This window comes from Pleurodeles waltl, chromosome 7 (assembly GCF_031143425.1).
Source record: "Pleurodeles waltl isolate 20211129_DDA chromosome 7, aPleWal1.hap1.20221129, whole genome shotgun sequence".
Classification (NCBI taxonomy): Eukaryota; Metazoa; Chordata; class Amphibia; order Caudata; family Salamandridae; genus Pleurodeles; species Pleurodeles waltl.
The window spans coordinates 216,968,820-216,991,833 of record NC_090446.1 but is presented as its reverse complement, the minus strand read 5'-3'; the positions used below and the strand labels follow the sequence as shown (position 1 = coordinate 216,991,833).

General features: G+C 44.4%; 1 protein-coding gene across 1 annotated transcript in view; it reads right to left on the bottom strand.

Moving 5' to 3' along the window:
* Positions 1–23,014, bottom strand: part of CTCFL (CCCTC-binding factor like) — a 197,308-nt gene that overhangs the window by 93,248 nt on the left and 81,046 nt on the right. The window contains exon 7 of the mRNA XM_069201618.1: positions 5,967–6,116. Coding sequence (XP_069057719.1) covers positions 5,967–6,116 — 150 coding nt within the window. The remainder of the gene's footprint in view (positions 1–5,966; positions 6,117–23,014) is intronic.

The following is a 23,014-nucleotide window of genomic DNA, read 5'->3' as shown; positions in this document are numbered from 1 at the left end:
AAGGGGGACAAGGGGCTGCCGCGAGGCCCAAGGACCTGGCCATAGCTCCAGAGTCCTTGAAGCACTCGAGCGCTGAGTCTGCTTTGTCTTTGAAGAGACGGGGCCATCAAAGAGCATGTCAATCAAAGTAGCCTGGATATCCCCAGAAAAGCCAGACCTCCTCAGCAAGGTGGGGCGCCCCAGGGCCACTGTCTACAAAACTGCTCTGCCTAGCGAGTTGTTAGGTCCAGTCCGCAATGGATGGTGAACTTCGCTGCATCTCTCCCATCTGCAACTGCCTGAGAGACTACAAGCCCGGCCTCCTCCAGGACCTGGTGGAGCTAGTGCAACCGTATCCCACCGTGTGTGGGAGTAACAGCATGCAATATTCACAGACCGCAATACTAACCTGGTAGAAGAAAAACATTTCTTCCCAAGTGTATCCCGCCTTTTGGATTCCCTACCCGCGGGTGCAGAAGGGAACGCGCCCTGGGAAGTGGAGGCTTGGATACCCCAGCTCTCAGGGGTGGGGTGTTGCTTCAGAAAACATGGGTCCCCTGGAGAGCGACTATGGTGGTAGGCAATTGACCTGTTCACAGGAGTCCTTGTGCTGGGTTTGGACCAGGTGCTCAGTAGGATCTCTGTGAGGACCTCATTAAAAGGGAGCATGGGTTCTGAGTAGCAAGCTCCAGGTTGGAGCACCTCTGTCAGGAGGTTAAGCCTGACTGCCACCTTAGGCAACTCAAGGTCCAGGACCTAAGCTCCTCTTCTCACCGGCATGGATTAGGAAGCTCCCTCCCCTGTAGCCACAGTAGGGGGAGAAATCATGCTAGTTTCTTGAGAAGTATCCAGTCCGCTGGCTTCACCTAAGTCTGTACACCAGTCCATAGGGTCTTGGAGCTGGTACTCTAAAGGGTCCAGCGATCCCTCCCGTTCCTCACTGTAACCTAGCCCAAAAGAAAGGGGCTCAGGATTCGACATAGGTGGCAAGGCTTCTGCCAGAGTCTGCATCATACGACACTCATCCGGCTCAGTGTCAGAGTCTGGGATACGAATGAGTATGACCGGCTTAGTTCTGGATCCAGGGCAGGATCCATGGGTGGCCCTTGGTGCCAAAGCCAATAGAGGCCCCTTATTACTCTGCTGGGCCTGAAGGTGCTTCAGCGATGTCAGGCTGCCCGAAAATGAGGCACATGGCCTCATAAAACACTTTTGATTGGGCAGGGGTCGCTCCGGCTCCCGGAAACTCAGGGAGCTGCGAAGTCGGCTCAGGTACAAGCTTCTCAGAGAGGCCTAGAACGTTGATGCTCCCTCTTCTCGTCGGCCAACCGACAATGAGAAGCTGAAGAACGCTTTAATTTTTTAGACTTCTTCTTGTGCCTCGACGTACCTGATTGCCCCGAGGGCTTGGAGTGGGACGACAACGATGGAGGACTCTGCGACCGATCTGGGAACATTCCTCTCAACTTGCATGGAGTTAAGCCTCAGGCAGCCATTACCTTCAGGGACTGCTCCCTCAAAGCCTTTGGATGCATGGCCAACACTCGAAGCACGAATTTGGGTTGTAGTTGCGCTCCAGGCACCAAAGGCACCCGAGGTGCGGATTCATCACGGACATCGCCCACAGGGCTTGAACAAGATCTTCCTCAATGACACCCAGGAGTTGAAAACTCGAAAAACTCTTCGACAAAAGGTAAAAAAAAGGCTGTGGGGTAGCTCTCATTGGATCAGAGCTAGCTGGCATGGAAAGAAAAGAACTAACGTCAGTGTGTTGGGGCGGCGCCTATGTAGGAACCACAACATCATATCCGGCGCAGACAATGCCACCGACAGACGCAGAGCCGTTCAGCGCCTCCTAATGGCGCGCACGGGTATTGCTCAGAAAATTCTCCAGATCCAGTCTGACGCCTGGAGTAAATACAAAGGTAAGGAATCTGCAGAATATGGAACTTTTTCCAAATAAATGTTAAGGCCTACCAAGAAATGATCATATCACCTCCACAATCAGCCACCTTTAAACATCATTTGTGAAGATGATGATCTTATTCCTATGTTCAGTAATAACATTGAGAACAATTGCTCCCACATCTCAAACTGGAGCCAAGCATAAATGGATGGGTGCCCATTGGCATCCAACAGCCTTGATCCAACCCAAGGCGATCTGCAATGAGAAGAAAGTTAAAATGGGTTTATTAGCATTGCCTCCTGCAAACACCTCCCCTATCAACTCATCTGCAACTCCTGGAATTACATTGCCAAAATGTTAACATCCCTTCATCCCATAACTGACCTAGTCCAAGTTCCTCCCAACATCAGGCCTTCTTGTCAAGCCCTTAGAAACAGCGGCAAACAGGTAACATGTGGGTCAGCTAGAATCACACTGCGTGCTCCATCATTCTCATGGAACAGAAACTGCACAGTGTATTATCAGAGACTACGTCTTCACTGACTCAGAATTAGCTTCTCACTACATTGCCATTCTCTAGTGTTAGTTATTGAGCCATTCTGTTAAATCTTCTTTTACCCAATATCCTCTTCTACCACCCTCTCATGTTGAGTACTTTCATAGAACACAACATGTGAGTAGACCAGAGAACAAAGGACAGTGCATCATAATCTATTCATTGTGACCTGTCGGAAAGGTATAGGCCACAATTTGCAAAGGATCAATAAGGTTTTGGAACAAAAACCACAACAATTGGTGTTCTAAAACCTCCTTATCTAAGCTACAACATGCTTGGTTGGGCGGAACACATCTACCAGAGTCTGGAAACCTGGTGGGCTGCAGCCCATAACCACCTAAGCATTACAATAGGATGGTGAGTTCCGAATAACTGTCAGTCCTGTGAGTATTCACAGGATTATTTGTTGTTAGTGGGTTCCAAATTTCTTTTCACATTGAACAGACACATTGAAGAAGAAACAATAAGAATATGCTTTATGATTTTATTAAAATCAGCATCCTAAAATTTACATAGTTAAAAAAATAAAAACGAACAAAACAGTGTCAATGGAAATAATTAACAGAATATTAAAAAGAATTGCAACATTGTAACGTGGTTTGGAATTCAGAATTGCTTAGCACGAAAGATGGAGTCAATCTCTATACTCCAACCACTCAGTCTGTTCTCAACATCAATCTAACCTGTAAATCTCCAGACACTATTTCAGTTTGGCTGATACTGACATGTTCGATTTACAGTACACATAAATGTAGTTTAAATCTCCTGTAGCAGAGCTCCCCAAACCTTTTAAAAACACAACCCACTTTTTGGAACAAAAAACTTTTGCAAGCCATGTAGCTTTAATGGAGATTAGGCAGGCAACTTTTTAATGTAACTAAAGTACCTTGTGGCAGTGCCCTGTCATTTACTGACATCACATTTTCCACTGAAGTGGCCAGTAAATCTGCACGGACGTACAGGTTTACTCATAAAACTATATTGCACACAAATAATAATCTGTGGGAATTGGGTTTCAGTTCATTTTTATCATTTTTGCATAATCAAATAAAGTGCCTTGATTTGTTTCGATCCTATTAAAAACTTTGCTTCCAATTCGCTTTAGAATTACAAAAATGCTTCCATTTTGCTTTCCTAACTGCTGAATACATTCATTTCATTTACAGGTGTCTGTATTTTGTTGTGTGTTATGAAAAATGACATCCTACAACCTTTCATTTTACACTCTCTGTACCCCAGCAAGATTGTCACATAATTCACTTCACTTTTTTTTCTCTGAGCGCAATGTGAGAGGAGTTCGTGAACACCAATCTCTGTGTTAAAAAAAAACATAAGCAGCACTTTCACAGAAGACAAGGCCTGATATTTGACCTCTGTCTTTGAAGCGCAGCAAATGGGCAATATAACTATAGAATGTAAATGCATCTTTATTTATTGCTTTGACTTTAACTACCCACCAAAAATCTGGTCTCGACCCTCAGTTTAGGAAAAGCAGGGCAACGCGCTAAAAGTCATCTTTTTTTAATGGAGAGATAACTGATCCAAGTAGTCTTCTTAACCTTCATGCTTATAGGGGAGTAACCATCTTTTATCTAATGCCAGGTGAAATAGGTGTACTAGCCAGCACTTACATGGGAGCTGCACATGCTGTATAGGTTCTCTGTGCATGAGGGTTGATTTGTTTACTGTGCTGTACCTGATCACTATTTGAGGAAATGTTACATGCCAACTACCTCTTTTTAAATGTTCTATGAGTGAGTGGTGCTGGCACTGCACCTTTTCTCTGTGTGTGTGAGGGAAGCTTGCATTGCAAATCTACTTTTTTTAATCCTACATAAGGTAAAGATGATTTTTTCTCTTTTGACTCATGGAAGAGAACCCACAGGCGACACCACTGCACATGGTCCTTTCTCTTGATATTGAGAAGGTATTCAACAGCCTTGGCTGGCCCTACTTTAGAGAAGGGTTGGAGAGAATGGGGTTTGGTCCAGAGATACTGCACTGGATAGCCCTGCTTTACACCACTCCAGTTGTTCAGGTCCGATCGTGCAGAACAATCTCAGCTGCTCTTAGAATGCATAAGGACATCAGACAGGGCTGTCTGCTTTCACTGATCATTCTCTCACTGGCTCAGGAGCCACTTGCAAGGCCTATTTCGCCTACAGGGCCCAAAAGGGGGTATCCTGAGGGGTCAAACATGGGATACTGTCTCACTCTACGCTCATGATGCACTGGTGTACCTACAAGATGTGAATAGAAACCCGAATGATGGAGGCACTGGAGGATTTCGGTAAGGCTTCAGACCTAAAATCGAACTAGGCAAAGTCCTGCCTGTTTCCCATGTCCTGTCTAACGCAGACGGAGCAGGACATATTTCCTGGCCTGGTAGCGGGATGGCGTTCTAACACCTTCCAGTATCTGGATGTAAACATCTATCATACCAATGATGACCTTATACAGGGAGATCTGGGGACTGTGGTGGCTGGCACCCACAGCTCACTGGCATTCTGGAACTCCTTAGCACTCTCACCAATGGCCAGAGAGGCCATAGCAAAAATTCTGGTGTTACACAGATTATTGTACCACTTCTCTTCTCGACCTCCCCCCCCTTCCAGTTTGTCTGCCCAAGCATTTTTTCTGCAACTTGGACTCCGTCCTCAACGACCTGGCTTGATGTCCTGGTCGGAAGAGGGTGGCACTAGGTAAATTCTAATCTCTGCTAGGGTGTTGATGCCTCTTGATGTCCTTGGTCGGAAGAGGGTGGCACTAGGTAAATTCTAATCTCTGCTAGGGTGTGGATGCCTCTTGATGTCCTTGGTCGGAAGAGGGTGGCACTAGGTAAATTCTAATCTCTGCTAGGGTGTGGATGCCTCTTGATCTCCTTGGTCGGAAGAGGATGGTACTAGGTAAATTCTAATCTCTGCTAGGGTGTGGATGCCTCTTGATGTCCTTGGTCGGAAGAGGGTGGCACTAGGTAAATTCTAATCTCTGCTAGGGTGTGGATGCCTAGGGCCCCCAGCTACGAGCTACATTATGCAGCCGCATTGCTGTAATTGCTGATGCGCTGGCTCTTGGACATGCCCAGCCCAGAGTGGTTGTTTATACGGAGGGACTTAGGGGGGGCTGCTCTACAGTGGACTGGCACATGGACCCCAGAAGGGCCACATGACAACCCAGTTGGTTAAAGCAGCTAAGAGTTGTTGGCTCACTTATGTCAAAATTAAACAGCACTTAAATATTTTCACTTTTCTAACTTTGATGTTGACACCAACTGTGAAGGCTTTCATCTGATTATGATTATAGTAAAATACGTTCTTAATGTGTTCACAAATATATAACATTACTCTAATGGAAATGTGGGCAAACCTTGTTTTGAATGACAGTTCTCTGTCCCAAATAATGGGGCTTGGAACGTGGACAGGCTAAATTAAGGCAGAGAATGATAGCTTATTAAATTAAATATTTATTTGAATAAAATACATAACCAGAAACATTGAGCTATGCTTAATTGTGTCTGATACTTACCCAAGTCGCTTTTCCGCGAAATGACAATTCCGCAATGTGGACAGTGATACTTTGGTACGTTTTGTGTATGTTTTTGTAAAATGTGCATTTTCAAGGTACCGCTCTGCGTGAACTTGGCGTGACAAACGTAACATTCGTATGGTTTTTCACCTATGGGGGAAAGAAATCACAGACAAAATGAGAAGAAAATACAGTGCAGTGAATAAAGAAAACAATTAAGAAACAGAAAGTCACTATTTTTACTACACAATTTGCTAAATTTTCCTGAAAACTTCTTGGTGTCCCTATAATATTATAAATTTATAAGAAAACTGACGACTGAGTTAGAGATTGTAGAGTCGAATTTCCATCTGCTATTGTAGTGGATTTTCTTTTTCTGCCAAAGTGCGAAAGGGAATTTTGTATAATAGAGTTGTCTTCGGGGTCAGCATAGGTTTTACCACCAGTGTGGTTGCATCCGACATAGGAATGCCCGCCTCAGCCATAAGACCTAGGCAGAATAATCTAGCAAAGCTTAGGTAAGACAACAGAATTTATGCCAACAAATGTTGGCACTAATAAGATACCCAAAAAGGGAAGGTTTAGTTATTGTCCACTAATCAAGTGTCCTAACACGCTTGGGTGCTACACAGTTTGTTAGCTCCATTTAACTCACCTATGACTCAAATGGTTGTGGCTCAACCATGCTAGATCGGGAGGCTGCACCTTTGTCATTTCGAGCAGTGTTTCTCAACATTTTTGAGAACGAAAAGGCAAAGCAAGAGAAGCTAGAGGTTGCCAAGGGGCTCATAGCGATACAGAGGAGGGAGGGAATCAGAGAAAAGAATGATAGACAAAAAGTAACTGAGAGACAGGGGACTCTGCATATCAGGACTTTGAGTCCCCGGACAGACTTGTGCAGCCAGAGAGGAGGGGCCAGGAGGAGGAGGGCTGACAGAGCTATACAGCGCAGTTGTTACTCCTGTTGCCCAAAACGTGCTGTGGCAAAGTCCGGGCTAAGGGAGGGCCAGTCTGCATCCATTAGAGCCTGGGAGAGGATGGGCCACACCTCTAAATGTTTGCTACCTTCCAGCTGGATCCTCTTCTGGGAAGTGCTTCAGGCTGCATTTGATGGTAAGCCATCTTTTATCCTGCTTTGGCTCTGTGTCTGATTTTGGGGCGAGAAATGCATTATTATCCTTGTGGCTAACGACAATATGGGGAAGAGGAAAGTGGCTTCTACTTATGTGACTGACAAAAGACCTAGGACAAACAAGGCTATATTATCCTTCCTCAATAACGCAGTGTGGGACCTTAAGGAGGAAATCACAGGTGTGGAACACCAGCTAGCCCTTAATTGTCATTAATTCTCCCCTTTAAGAGGTCAAGTGGAGATCCACATATATACCTATGGAGGGTTCTTATAATCTACGTGTCTCGTCGCACAGTGCCATTATTGACGTTGTGCCAGTAAACCATATCACGGATCCTGAGTGCACAACAACCCCTCACTTGGCCAGAGCTAGCAGGGAGGGCGCTAGGACGAAAACTAAAAATACTGCGTTGATTAGTAAACCCAAGCTTGGTAGTAATTCTGGAAAGGGGGTGAAAAATGGAAACCCTGTCCTGGACCCCACATCACCTACAGACCCTTGTAATCATCAAGACCTTTTCCTTAAAGTGGAAGCAAAAATCTTGACTGTCTTTGATGCTCTTAGTGCACAAGTTGCCAATATTGAGAAAATGGTGGGGAAGTCAGGAGAGACTGTGTGGTTCATTCACATGCATATTGAGAATCTCAGGAGCAATTCAACTCCCTTGTCCTGTATTACTCATGATGCCCTTAATGTCACCTCTGAGGTCCAGCCCAGTAGCTCCTATCCAACCTCTCCACTAGAGACCGAGCATGGGGCGGGGATCATTCTATTAACACCGCTGATAATACAGGTAGTGAGGTAGTGTGGCCTCTGATGCCACACTACCTCACAATTTACGTTTAGTCAGGTTGCCCCAACTAATGACTGTATTAGCAGAAATTCTCCTTCGATTAAGACTGGGAATGTAGATTCAGAACGCCTGGGAGGGAACCCCATCACTTTGCTAAGGCTGCCCCAGGTAAAAAAACATGTGGTGTAGTTATTCAGTTACCGCCAGCATCCACTCTCTACGTTTTAGCAATGACTGATGTCCCCCCGCTTAAGGTTAAAGGAGTGGAAAGCTTTCAGCAACTTAAGAACAACGTTACACAATGGTTGACCAGCAGGGTTAATTTTGATCAACCCTTTTTGAAGGGATTATCATGGTTTGGAGAGTGGATTAGATAGAGAACTCTTGCAAAAAAAGCACAGGCGATGCATAGTTGTTAACTTTTGTAACACTATGAGGGCAGGCTATATTCTTTATAATCTTAAGATTAGTACTGTTCCAGACAGTAGAATTTCAGTATTTCCATTAGAGTTTTCATCAGCCTCCTAAGATCAGGCCCTTGTGGGCCCTTGTTGATGGGGGATGAACTCTGGGCAGCGACATAGCACTGTCAGCTTGCTCCATCAGGGGCTGGGTCCTAGCCTGCCGTTTAGGAATCGCCTGTCATTGACCAGACTAGAGGATCCTGACTGACTGGACCCTGTGCCTGGGGCAGGCAACTTGGTGCTGACTAAGGTGTCAAGCTCAAGCAGTGACCTTAAAATATGAAGTTAGAACACAGCTGGAGTCTGTAGCAAAACATCTGACGAGGTGTGGCTCAAGATGCTCTGTGCCTATGATATAATTTGTTTTCAAGAGACTTGGGATTACATCTGGAAGGGTATGTTACCTTTGCTGTTACTGCCATTTCTTCTACCCATAGTAGAATCTAGAGGGGGTTTAGCGACGCTTATTAAGTCTGAATTATAAAGCAGAGATGGTTACCTCTGAATCACCTAACATCCTGGGATTTCGCTTGACCTTGCTTAATTTGCATACAATATTAACTGCGAATGTCTATAACTCAGAACAAGCCACAGATTAGCATTATGATGTTAGAGAGCTTAGAGTGTTTATTGGTGTTTTTGTTATGTTGTTTGCCGAATTTCACAATGATTATGTTGTTGGGGTACTTTAATTTGTACCCCCCTGCACAGGTTGTCATTTTAATGGGGATACTGATAACGTATTGTTACTCACTAATCAGGCCCACCTTAAACATACAGGGAGTGCAGAATTATTAGGCAAGTTGTATTTTTGAGGATTAACTTTATTATTGAACAACAACCATGTTCTCAATGAACCCAAAAAACTCATTAATATCAAAGCTGAATATTTTTGGAAGTAGTTTTTAGTTTGTTTTTAGTTTTAGCTATGTTAGGGGGATATCTGTGTGTGCAGGTGACTATCACTGTGCATAATTATTAGGCAACTTAACAAAAAAACATATATACCCATTTCAATTATTTATTATTACCAGTGAAACCAATATAACATCTCAACATTCACAAATATACATTTCTGACATTCAAAAACAAAACAAAAACAAATCAGTGACCAATATAGCCACCTTTCTTTGCAAGGACACTCAAAAGCCTGCCATCCATGGATTCTGTCAGTGTTTTGATCTGTTCACCATCAACATTGCGTGCAGCAGCAACCACAGCCTCCCAGACACTGTTCAGAGAGGTGTACTGTTTTCCCTCCTTGTAAATCTCACATTTGATGATGGACCACAGGTTCTCAATGGGGTTCAGATCAGGTGAACAAGGAGGCCATGTCATTAGATTTCCTTCTTTTATACCCTTTCTTGCCAGCCACGCTGTGGAGTACTTGGACGCGTGTGATGGAGCATTGTCCTGCATGAAAATCATGTTTTTCTTGAAGGATGCAGACTTCTTCCTGTACCACTGCTTGAAGAAGGTGTCTTCCAGGAACTGGCAGTAGGACTGGGAGTTGAGCTTGACTCCATCCTCAACCCGAAAAAGCCCCACAAGCTCATCTTTGATGATACCAGCCCAAACCAGTACTCCACCTCCACCTTGCTGGCGTCTGAGTCGGACTGGAGCTCTCTGCCCTTTACCAATCCAGCCACGGGCCCATCCATCTGGCCCATCAAGACTCACTCTCATTTCATCAGTCCATAAAACCTTAGAAAAATCAGTCTTGAGATATTTCTTGGCCCAGTCTTGACATTTCAGCTTGTGTGTCTTGTTCAGTGGTGGTCGTCTTTCAGCCTTTCTTACCTTGGCCATGTCTCTGAGTATTGCACACCTTGTGCTTTTGGGCACTCCAGTGATGTTGCAGCTCTGAAATATGGCCAAACTGGTGGCAAGTGGCATCGTGGCAGCTGCACGCTTGACTTTTCTCAGTTCATGGGCAGTTATTTTGCGCCTTGGTTTTTCCACACGCTTCTTGCGACCCTGTTGACTATTTTGAATGAAACGCTTGATTGTTCGATGATCACGCTTCAGAAGCTTTGCAATTTTAAGAGTGCTGCATCCCTCTGCAAGATATCTCACTATTTTTGACTTTTCTGAGCCTGTCAAGTCCTTCTTTTGACCCATTTTGCCAAAGGAAAGGAAGTTGCCTAATAATTATGCACACCTGATATAGGGTGTTGATGTCATTAGACCACACCCCTTCTCATTACAGAGATGCACATCACCTAATATGCTTAATTGGTAGTAGGCTTTTGAGCCTATACAGCTTGGAGTAAGACAACATGCATAAAGAGGATGATGTGGTCAAAATACTCATTTGCCTAATAATTCTGCACTCCCTGTATGGGGCAGGGGGATATGCTAAGAAAATTGATCACAGATTGTAATTTAGGTAATCTGCTTAATAGCTATGAACCTAGTTTTGAAGAGAAGACACCTGCGTTCAAGGGCAGGGGTGCTAGATTCACAATTACCTATATGTTAGTCTCTGCATGTTTATTTTTTCCCTTGTAAATTTCAAGGTTGAGTGGGAAATACATAGTGACCATAACACTTTAGTTTCACTTTTATCCAGGTCGAGACTCCCGTGGATTCTGGGTACTTAATCAAGGAACCTGTAACAACAATGAATCAGGTTGAAGGGTAAATTGGGCCATAAAACGCCCCTGCTAATTTTATCTCTAATCTGGTTGCTACCTGTCATTCTGACGTTTTCACCTGTTTAAATGTGGAATCCTCAGATGCTAGTATTCTGGCAGCTTTCTCTAGTAGCTGAAAAACTATTAAACCTGCCCACACAAATAGTTTGGCAAGAGGTGTTCCCAGGCACATAAGATTTTGTTGGAGATCTTGCACAAAAAAAAACCTGTAATCAGGAAGAGGTAAGGAAAACTAGAGCTATATAGCTCAGCTTGCAAAGAATGAAAGAGGTAGTTGTAAAAGGAGGCTTTGTAGAACTTATTGGCAGCTACCACATCTCGGGACAGCGCGGCCTTCTGGAGGGTAGTGAACCACCCTAGGTTTAGCTCAGAGCAGCTGTCTTTTCGGGCCCCTTGCCATCATGGCTCAGGCTTGGACTGACCACTTAAGGGCTATTTATGACTTTGAGGGTACAGAATCCAGGATACCCACATTCGGGGGGAGGTGAGGTTTACTTTCCGGCGGGAGGAGGTGAAAAAGCTACTTTAACCCTTGCCTCCCAGTTCTGGCTCCCTGGAGACTTGTTTAAATTGCTAGTTGGCCTGTGGACACCCCTGTTGAATCAGTACATAAATGCTGCCGGTTCCGACTCCCTGGTGTCACTCTATGATTGTGCCGATTTTTAAAAAGGAGAGCAGAGTTGACCCAGCATGTTATGAATCATTTCATTGGTGGATTCTGAGGTTAAAATCATAGGCCAAGTTCTAATGGGTCCTCTTACTGCCTGGGCAAATGAACATAACATTCTGTCGAATATACAATATGGGTTCAAACCAGGTTGGGATACCGTTAAGCACAACCTTAATCTATATTTGCTTATTACTAAGTACACCAAATCAAAGGGGGCCCAAACCATCTGCCCTTCACGGACCTCACTCGCTTTGGCCAAGTAATACATGCGCCACTTTATTAGGGTTAAATCTGTGAGCAGCATGGGGTCGTACATGAATCTGGATATGCCCAGCCACCATTGGAGGCGGCTGACCTATTTTAGGCTAAATCTGATCCCTCAGCTTATGTTCTCCAATGGTGACAGGTTAAAACATTCCAAACTCCTAGTGTATGTCTGTGATTACATATCTTTTCCAGACAGCATGCCTATAGTTATAATAATTTGTCCCAGCTTTAGCAAACTGTTAAAAATACATACAGGCCCTCTAGTTAGCCTTGAATTTTAAACAAACTAGACCAGCATTACTATTACAAATTTTACCTACGTCGAAAGTGTGCTTCTTTTTATTTTGGTTCATGCTTTTTTAATCTCTGTTACTGTGTTTTTAATATGTTTTAGATATTGTTTTGTATCTGTATACCCACTTTTATGCTTTTCTTTGTAAAATTGGGATCCAAGTGACCAGCCAGGTTAGTACTGTATAAGGTACTATAATGTGAACCCAAACAGCTGGACCTATACAAGTTTCTACAGCATTTACCATCCCCTTCCCCACTCTGGCTACCAATTCCAAGAATTTCTTCGAATTATTCTCGACTGAAGCCTCCCTTAGTTCTGCCCATAGTGCGTTTTGGTACATCAGTTTCGTAGCAGCCAGCAGGCATTTATAGCCTCTTCTACACTCTCTGAATTTCTCTTCACTGGTGCAGCTATCATGGTCCGTGTTAAGGCCTGGGAAACATCTCTCCTTGCCCTCGCACACTCCTCATTGAACCAGCCTTTCCACCCAGACCACCTCCCTCTATTATTGCCAACTAGCTTAGTCGCTGCACGCTTGGACCACAGAGCCCTCAACTCCCCTATCATAGTGTCATATGTAGTTAGGATTGAGGGACTATCACTGGTCAGAGCATCTGTATTAGATTGTCCATAATTAACCACTATATGTTCAAGCTGCAGGAGTTCTCACAAGCACTTCTCACCATCCCACCTTATTCTCCTTCTGCAATTGGATAAGCCAATCTTGCCCTCATAGAACCCCGGGCCCTTCCTATCACATTTTCTATCCCCAAGGCACTCATCCTCATGCTGAGGATAAGTGGATTGTGGTCACTCTCCACTATTGATCAACGCCATATCAAAGATGATCTTCCACGTTTCAACATTAACAATTAGATAGCATCTTCCATTGTCGAAGGTTGCCTTAGCAGCACCATCCGACTTGGTACGCCCATTGGCAAAGCGAAAATGATTATTTAACAGCAGATCAGTAAATGCTTCACACTTTTTTGTGGACTTACAGCATCATATAGCTGACTCAGTGATTCCTAAACTGCGATCTTCTATCACAATTCCACTATTGTTAATGGCGTCGCAGGATGGTGTATTAAAATTTCTGCAAACTAGCATAACATTTCTGCCTCCTTTGTTCCCCCTTGTTAGCTTATCATCTATTGCAGCCCATCTAACACTTCCAATTTATGCAGAACAATCTTTCCAGAGCGCCTGAACCACCCTAGCGGGATATATACATTCAGAATGTCTACCATCCCCCACATCCCCCCCAGACCTGAGTCTCACATGCTGAAGATTAGCAGAAAGTGACAAGGGTAGCAAATCTACTTGCTCTACTTTACAATTTAACTTACATGAAACCCATATTGAAAGACCACCAGATGGCCGCCCCTTCCTGACAGCCAATGTACCTACCCCCAAGAACACATTTGCACATATTTCACCAAGGGCCCAGGTTTCTTGGAAGCAACAAATATCATGTGAGCTAACAAATTCTAACCAATACTTATCTTCCATTTTGCTAGCAAGACCTGCTATGTTCTATCACAGATTTTGTATACAACCTCCTTTCAAGTTATTACAAGATGGAGGTGTAGGAACAATATGTGATGTGGAGGTGGCAAAATAGAGGGGAAGTTCCTTCTTTACTCAGTCAAATCTCACTATAACAGGGGCTCCTGAGTCACCAGCCACTACAGCTGCGACCCATGACCAATCCTCGCAATCGTTCCCAGTTTTCTTCTCACCAAGATTGGGGATCCTAATTTGCTTGCTATTCTTATGAGTAGTAATGGTCAGGGTTTCCCGCACTCTATTGTTGTCGGCTGAAGACCCCCTTGTTTTACCCCATGCTGCAGATCCATTACCATGCAGACTACCGGTTCTGAACATTTCCTTAAGACTCCTACAATACTCATCCAAGCCAATCGATTGATATCAGGACACAGCAGCACATTAACCCCCATTATATGGAAGCAATCTGTGTTTCTGAGGATAAGTCTAACTAAACTGGGAGGGCAAACTCAACTAAAGCGGAGGGACAGGAGATGACATGGCCACCCAGGGAGGTGGCAGGATGGGCGCCCCTTCTGCCGCGGTCAAACCGCTGTTGCTAGCTCCCCAGTTTCACCAATTTCACATTGCTAGAAGAAAGAACTCTCAACACTGGGACAGTGTAGAAGAGAGCTAGCAGCCTTGATCTGTTTAGGGGTTGGTTTGACCCAACATTAGGGAATAGATTATCAAACTCCAGGCAACGCCCACTATTTCTCTTTTTCAGCAAGAGGCCAACGGGAGCAACAGTACTGTGATAATACAGATCACAATCTTCTGGGCTGTCTCTGAGTCTGGTTAAAGGGGGCGCAGTATATAGTAGAGCATCAGGGTTCAGGTTAGAAGCTTCCTCCAATTCACAGGGGATGCATGCATCTTCCTGTTTGGTTCGGGCTACCGTCATCACCTGGGTGCAGGGCGAAGGGCTACAAGCCTTAGCTGCTCTTCTTGTACACTCCCATGCAGCCATTCCCTTCCTAGAGCCTGTTTTTATTTTTTCCTAGACATCCTTTCCCTTAAGGTATGTTCTAGGTGGGCTGCATCTTCCGTTGGACTTCCCCCTCTTCGTCTGTCCTCACGATAGGGGGCTTGAGTGATTCCGGAAGCCCCTACTTCGACCCCACTTCTTACATCCAGCAATGCGACATTATCTAGCATTGGGGTGGCTGGGTTGCTAACACATGTATTCTCCACATTTGACAAATCCTTATAGCTAGTGGTTGGGGTTACCCCACAGTCTGCACGGCTCTTGGAGTTGGAGAACAGCCATTTTAGGGAATAGACTAGAAACGGCGGAGCTCCCTTCTCCTTTTTTGAAGCCCTTCCCTTCTTTTTGGTACCCATAGATGGCTCTTCGCCTACTTTGCCTGGGGCTTTAACATGCAGGCTCTGGGTTCTTACTTCAGGCTCCCCAGTATCGGGCCAGTGGCTGCTTAGATCTAGTAATAACTGTGGCCTTTTCGGGCGGGTAGCTGGTGCTCCTCTGTGAACCGGGTGTCCCTCACTTCTGTGCTAGCACCATCACCCACTCCACAGCCATAGTCACCATCACTGCAGGGGTTGACCGTAATCGCATCAAATTGTATTAGGCTCTCAGTATGTGCAGGGTATAAATCTGGAGTTTGCGTCTGTACAGTGTTTCTTTTAATTATTGGAGATTTGGTACAGCTGTGGCCATCTCACCAGGAGGACTGGGGGCATATCTCGATTTCTTTCACCTGTCCTTCCACCCAGAACTAGGGCCTATAGTATCATAGTTAATAATGTCTCTATGTGGTCGTTTCCCCCAAGAAATTTCTCCAGTAATGCAAGGATCGATGCTAAAACGTTATTTAGTGCAGTCATAGCCCCAGAAATTATAAAACCCTGTGGGGACTCTGCAGATATTGGGTTAGCCCTCAAGTACTGGCTAGCAGGAATGTTCTGAGCTATAGAGTCATCAAAGCAGAGTCCCCAACTGGAGGTAGTTCTGTTATTAACGGAATTGGAGCCGAAAGCAGCCTCCATCTAGGCCTCAAAGCCATTATCTGATGTTAGTAAAGCATCAGGCAGTTCACAAGATCCAATCTTTCTTACACTTGCCCTGTTCCTGGTAACTACTGGGCTACAAGGTACATCAGGGAGTGTGTAATCGGGAAATATGAGAGAGCCTTCATTGGGGTAGTCACTTTTCCCCTTTTGCTTGCCATCTCCCAGGTGGTCGATTGGCACCACTAGGTCTCTATTGCAGCAACTGTGGAGCAGGACCTAGTGCTCCTTCCTTCTCAGGGACAGAACCATAGGCTCAATCTCCCCCATTGAGTTGTCTATGGCACTTTGTTTGTTCTTTGGTGTGGCAAATAACTTCTTGCGAGTTTGCTCACATGTGGGCACTAGCATTGAATGTCCAGACAGAACAGTTTCAGCGTCTCAGTGGTCGATTGACACCACTAGGTCTCTATTGCAGCAACTGTGGAGCAGGACCTAGTGCTCTTTCCTTCTCAGGGACAGAACCATAGGTTCAATCTCCCCCATTGAGTTGTCTATGGTACTTTGTTTGTTCTTTGGTGTGGCAAATAACTTCTTGCGAGTTTGCTCACATGTGGGCACTGGCATAATGTCCAGACAGAACAGTTTCAGCGCCTCAGACAGTTCTCACCCCACTGGCTCCCTCTGGGCTACCACTGCAGGGTACTTAGCTGCAGGGTTCTACCCCATCCCCATCCTCCGGGGCATGACCCTGCATTGCTACTTGCTCCTCTAGTCCTATTTGCTCAGCAATCTGCTTCAAGCGGTGCACCTTATCCACCTTCTGGTAGAAACTAGTTATTATCTTCATGGGAGGTCTAGGAGTGGCCATATTCACTACTGCCTCAGTATCGCTACAGTTCTTATCACCCGATGAAGTTACAGGGATGGAGGAAACAGGGCCTGTAGACTTGGTACCATTGAGGACATCAACAACCCCTGCCGCAGGCCTGGACTCCTTCCACCCAATTCCTTTTGCTTTGGGATGTGTTATTATCAATCTATTAAACACTCTCATTGAACTCCTTGGGACTGTCTGCCTTGCATTGGTACTTCGTCTGCTTTTTACGTCGTACACAGTGGTCGAACCCCAATTGGTGACCAATTATTTTGATTGTCTTTAATATCCAACAGCTGTGTACCTTGTGCCGGTGTCACACCGTGTCAGCAGTTGCGCTGAGATTTGCGGGAATTACTGCAATATCCACCACACAGATCGCACAGATCAAGGTGGCGGGGGAGCACGCAGAGTGGAGCGGGCTGCACCAGGACCTAACCCGGGTGCTTCCGTGCCTCTCTGGCTCTACACTAGGGCCCTGGCTCTAACGTCACAGCCACGTACACCACGCCGATCTTGTGTTGCCGACCTTGAGTCTTATTTTGCGCTCTATCTGCCCTTAAAGCACAAGTTGCCGTTTAGGCCAGCCAACAGATTTATGAGGGCCTTCTTCTAACCTTCTTGCGGCCCCTGTACATTCTTACACATCCTTATAGCGTTGGACCGTTACTTGATTTGTCCCCTTCTCTTTTTGCCCCCTCTGCACTAAATTCACAGGTTGCCAAAGCACTAGACATGAAGGACATGCAGGGTTAATGCAGAGTCGTACACAACAGGGGCACAGCACAAGCAGAAGTTGGAGCTGTAGTTAGGACAGAAATTGGGAGGGGCCTCAAGGGTGGAGCTAGGAATGTGTAGTGCTGATGATGGTGAGCTGCACAGAAATAAAAAATTCAGTGGATAAGCGGCAATGACGTCCTCCACCCTACACCCTGCACCTCCACCCTGCCAGCCTACCACCACCAGGGGACAGGGGGGGTGAAAGGAGCGGGGGTGGCGTGAGGCTCAAATTCCAGGTGAGGTAATTCCGGTCCGGGCTGGATTGGGGGCCGCGAAGGTCACGAAAATCGCAAAAAGCTCCACTGCTTGTCCCGGACCACTTTCTGCTATCTTTGACTCCTTACCGCCCTGTCATCCAGCCGCCTGCTCGTTCTGCCACTTGCTGTACGCCGCCCACAGCTCTGCGGCACAGCTGTCCTGGAAGCACTCCTTGTGTTTCGGAAGCGGTCCTCAGCGTCAGCGTCCTGCTCAGCGATCCATCCTCCCGTCCTGCTCAGCGATTCGTCCTCTCTTGTCCAGCAATCCGTCTTCTCTATCCCAACCCACCAACTATAGTGGGGTGGCTCAGAAAAAACTACAGTCGGACTCCACAGCCAACCAGCACTTCGGAATTGTCTGTGGCGTGTCAAGATTGGTTAAGGTGCAAAATTTGAATAAAGTTTCTACTGACTGACTGACACTAACAGACAGAGGATGAAGGGAGGGCATGAGAGAGACTGGAGAGGGGACAGACATGGGAAGCACGAGGTGGGAGACGACTCAGGGGAGGGAAGATACAGAGGAGGGAGACATAAGACAGGAAGGAAAGAGAAATGGGAAAAACTCGGTAGATAAGAGACAGAGCATGAAAGAAGAGAGACCGGAAGGTAGATGAAATGAAAGACGAGTGACAACATGACGTGGGAGAGACATGCACAAAGATTAGCAAAGAAGAGAGTGAGGGGACATATAAGGCAGGCAGGAAGAGAGAAAAAGTAGAGGCGAGAGAGGAGGATGAAAGAAACACAGGAGAGAGAACAGGAGACTGATGAGACAGGGTAGGTATAGACACTCAAGGAAAAGGAAAGGGGTGGCAGGTGAGGAGAGGGAGCAGAGCAAGGCCTGAGGTACAGCAGAGGTGAAGCAAAGCCAGTGATGAGGACGGATATATTTAAGAGGAGCGAGGAAGACAGAGAGAGAGAGAAAGAGAAAGAGAGAAAGAAAGAGAGAGATAGAGAGATGGAAAGGAGAATAGACAAGGCAGGCTAGAGGAAAGCAGAAGGCAGGAAAGAGACATCACAAGAAAGAGAGGCATACAGTCAGAGCAGAGGATAGACAGATAGAAAATAGAAGGAAAGGGAAACGTCGGGTAGATGAGTGAGAGCGAGACAGAGAGAGGAGAAGGAGCAAGAGCAGGGGAGGGAGAGAAAGACAGGGAAAGTGCGCAAATTTTTCTTGGAATTTGTCTGTTATCTAGCATAAAACGATGATGGTGGTTATATATTTTCTAGCACACTATAGTGTGTGGATCATTCACAAGATAATATAATGGGCAGATATATGTTAACACAATGAACAGTACATGTATTGTGTGCAACATAAGAAGCACAGGTCATAGTTAAAGGAATGAAGCCTGTTTAAATGGTGGGCGTATTCATTAACATTATGGGATCTATGCTGTTGTCGTTCAACCTTATGTTTTACCACACTCTTTTTAAAGTGCACAACACTGACGCAACTCAGTTTTGAGGGCGGCTATCAGGAGAGGTCATCGTTTTGGTGACATATAAAGCCTGGGAAGCCCTTATATATGTTTTAAATGAACCCTCTTCTTCTTAAGTCAGATTTGTTGGCTGTATTCCTACGGTAATCGTAGGGGGAGGGAGAACAATGTTTCAGGGGACGCTCGAAAGAAATCTGACCTGCGAGTACAGTACTGTTACAATGTATAAGCAGGAAAATAGGGGGCTACAATTACCACAGCTCAATGTGCTAAACAACATGGAGACGGGCCAATGTGCTGTATTGTGCGAGTGTCCTCGCGCTTATAGCGAGAGCGGCCTCGCGCTTAGGAATGAAAGAATGTGTGTATTTACGAATGTTGGAACGGTTGTTTGAATGAGATGCGGGCAGAGAAGGATGGTCAGAGATGTTGGGGCTGTATTTTCCTGTAATTACCAATAAACATCGTAAGAAACTATTGCGGCTGGAGGATCATTACTACAATTTTGGCGACGAGCGGGAAACTATTCCAATCAGCCCCAACGTCATTTACGACCTTTAGCAGCAGTATTTCAACCTGCGATTCACATTTCAGGAGAAGGGATTTACCTTCAACGTGCGACCTTCTTCATTTCCAGCTGCCTGCAGGGAGCTACTGAGCATTATTTTTTATTGTTTTCTTTCCTCTACGAGGTTAAAACTTCCGTTTTTTTTTGTATCCTGTTTCCATAGTCACCGATGCCATTTTGGAGCGCGTTACTTGGTTACCAGAGCGTTGGAGTTGTTTGGGAGCGGGTACAATGGCAGCTGCTATTGTTTAATAACTAGTGTACACTGTTTAGCGCTACGGGCGCGTTTTCCACCGCACTGCTAGAGCGTTAACCTTGGTCCTATTTGGCTAATTTGGTGGCCATATTGAGAAGTCAATTCCATATTCAATGGCTCTATAAAGTGATACTGTGTGCTTTTGTGGATTATTCTGCACTTCTAATTTTTAGTTTTCCTAACATGGCTTTAAATGGTTCATTAAACCTACCTCCACCTCAGCCATTTCAACCCCTTTTAGGTGACAATACAAGCAAGTGGCAAGAATGGAAAGAATATTTCTTAAATTACCTGTCTACTTGTGATGAAGAGAATGAGTTCACACCTTCTAAGAAAAAGAAAATTCTCTTACATTGTCTGGGTCCACAAGGTTTAAAAATGTATAATCGGATTGAGAAAAAACCCGTCCAGATGGCCAAGGTGATGTCTTTTCTAACGCTATGGAAGATTTGGACAGATATTATACGCCCACAGTATGTGTTGGTATTGACAGATATAAATTCTATCATAGAAAACAACTGAAAGAAGAATCCATCGAGGAATATGTTTCAGCTTTATAAAATTTAGCTTTGACCTGTAGATTCGGTACACTGCATGATGAAATGATCAGAGATCAAATTGTCATGCACGCAGCCAATTCTTCTATACAGGACTGTTTATGGGCGAAGGGAGAAGCACCATTATCTGAAGTGGTGGAAATTGTAAGGAAAGCAGAACTTACTGAGAGGTGTGCTAAAGCAGTGCTTTCTGAAAAGGAAGGAGAGAAGGAAGCTATTGAACAAATTAATAAAATTCAAAGTGGAAGGAAAACATCAAATTTTGAGCGGGAAACTCCCAAGTCAAGAGATAACATGGTCAAGGGACAATTAAAGAAAACTGAGGCTAAAAGTGACAAGTCCATGACTAAATGTTATAGATGTGGTTTTATAGGTCACTATGCTAATGACAAGAAATGTCCAGCGCGGAACCAGAGATGTTCAGAATGTGGCTTACTTGGACATTTAGGAAGAGTATGTAGGAAGAAGAAAAATAAATTCATTAAGTTGTTGGAGAATGACTCAAATTCAGATTCATCTACGTCTGGTGATGAAAATTTTAATATGTGTGTATTTAATGTGAGAGATCAATGTGATGAGAAACAAAATCCATTGTCAAGGAAAAAAACTAAATGTAATTTATCCATAGAGGGAATTATTGTTAGTGTGGTTGCTGATTCCGGTTCTCCATACACTATCATCAACTTAGCAGTGTGGAGAGATAAATTAGAACCGAGGTTAGGGAATAAGCTAGTACCTTCGGATATTTCTCCAAGAAGTTTTACTGGAGAACGTATAGACATAGTAGGGTATAGAACTGTGTGTTGTATGTTTAAAAACAGAGAGGCTGAATATAAATTGTATGTGTCAAAGTCTGGGCCATCGGTATTAGGATGGTGGGACCAAGGCAAACTTGGTATTATTCTTAATCCGTCTAGTTCTGAACCAGTGTCTGTTGTGCAAGAGGAATGTTTGGATGCAAATACTATCAAAAATAAATATCCCTTGGTGTTTGCTGGAGGTGTCGGTAAACTCACGGATTTCCAACACAAGATTGTTTTGAAACATGATGCCTTACCAGTTACACACAAGGCTAGGAACATACCTTTGAGTATCAGAGATGAAGTGTACAAAGAGTTGGATAAATTAATGCAAACAGGTGTTATTGAACAAGTGGAATCTTCGGATTGGATTTCGCCTTTGGTTGTAGTAAGGAAAGCCAATGGTAAGTTGAGGTTATGTGTTGATCTGAGAGATTTAAATAAGAACATTATGGTAGATCAATTTCCGCTACCAAGAATTAATGAAATGATTGCACGTACGAAAGGGATGAATTGGTTCACGAAGATTGATCTAACCTCAGCTTACCATCAGGTTGTGCTACATCCAGAAAGCCGGAGACTTACTGCATTTGTCACACTGTTTGGTTGCTACCAGTTTACTAGGGTACCGTTTGGATTGGCGTCTGCAGCGGCCATGTTCCAGAGACTTATGTTCAAATTATTCCAAGAATTACAAAACGTTATGTTTTTCCAGGATGACATTTTGGTCATGGGGAAAACGAGAAAGGAACATGATTCTACATTGGAGAAAGTGTTAGATATAATTGCGGTTAAGGGGCTTACGGCTGATATGACTAAGTGTAATGTTGCAAAAAATAAGGTTACATATTTAGGACATGAAAAATGTGTGAAGGGGGTAGAACCAAAATCTGAATTGGTAGAAGCAATAAAAAAAAGCACCAATTCCTACCAACAAAGATGAGGTGAGAGCATTTTTAGGTTTGGCAGAATTTTACGCAAAGTATGTAAAAAACTTTTCCAGTAAGAAGTACCCCATTAGACAATTGTTAAAAAACAAGGTGACGTTTGAATGGTCCAATGAGTGCCAAGCTGCGTTTGATATGATCAAGCAGAATATTATAAAGGCACCAGCGTTACAAGGTTTTGATCATAACTTACAGACTATTGTTACGACAGATGCAAGCAATAAGGGGCTTGGAGCTGTACTTACGCAAGTGGATGAATGTGGAAATGAAAATGTGATTGCATTTGCATCACGCTCATTAACAGAAACTGAAATGAGATATTCAGTTATTGAGCGGGAAACCTTAGCGTGCGTCTGGGGTTTGGAACACTTCAGACAGTTTATCTGGGGTATGAAAGTCATTTTGCGTAGTGATCACAAACCGCTTATTAAGGTACTTACAACAAGTGGATTGTTTAAAGCATCCCCACGGATAGCAAGATTGTCTATAAAACTTTTACATTATAAATATGATGTGCGATATGTTCCAGGGATAAAGAATGTAACTGTAGATTTTTTAAGCCGTTTTCCTTTGCAAAACTTAGAAACACTGTGCAATGCAGAAGATGATGAGTTGATGGAGGATTGTGTCGAAGAAATTTTAGAAGGAATTCAGGGTATTTCAAATGAAGAATGGATAACTGCAACAAAGGAGGATAGTGTTTTGTCTAGAGTACTTTCAATGATTGTAGAAGGTTGGCCTAATAAAAACATTTTGGATGGTAGTT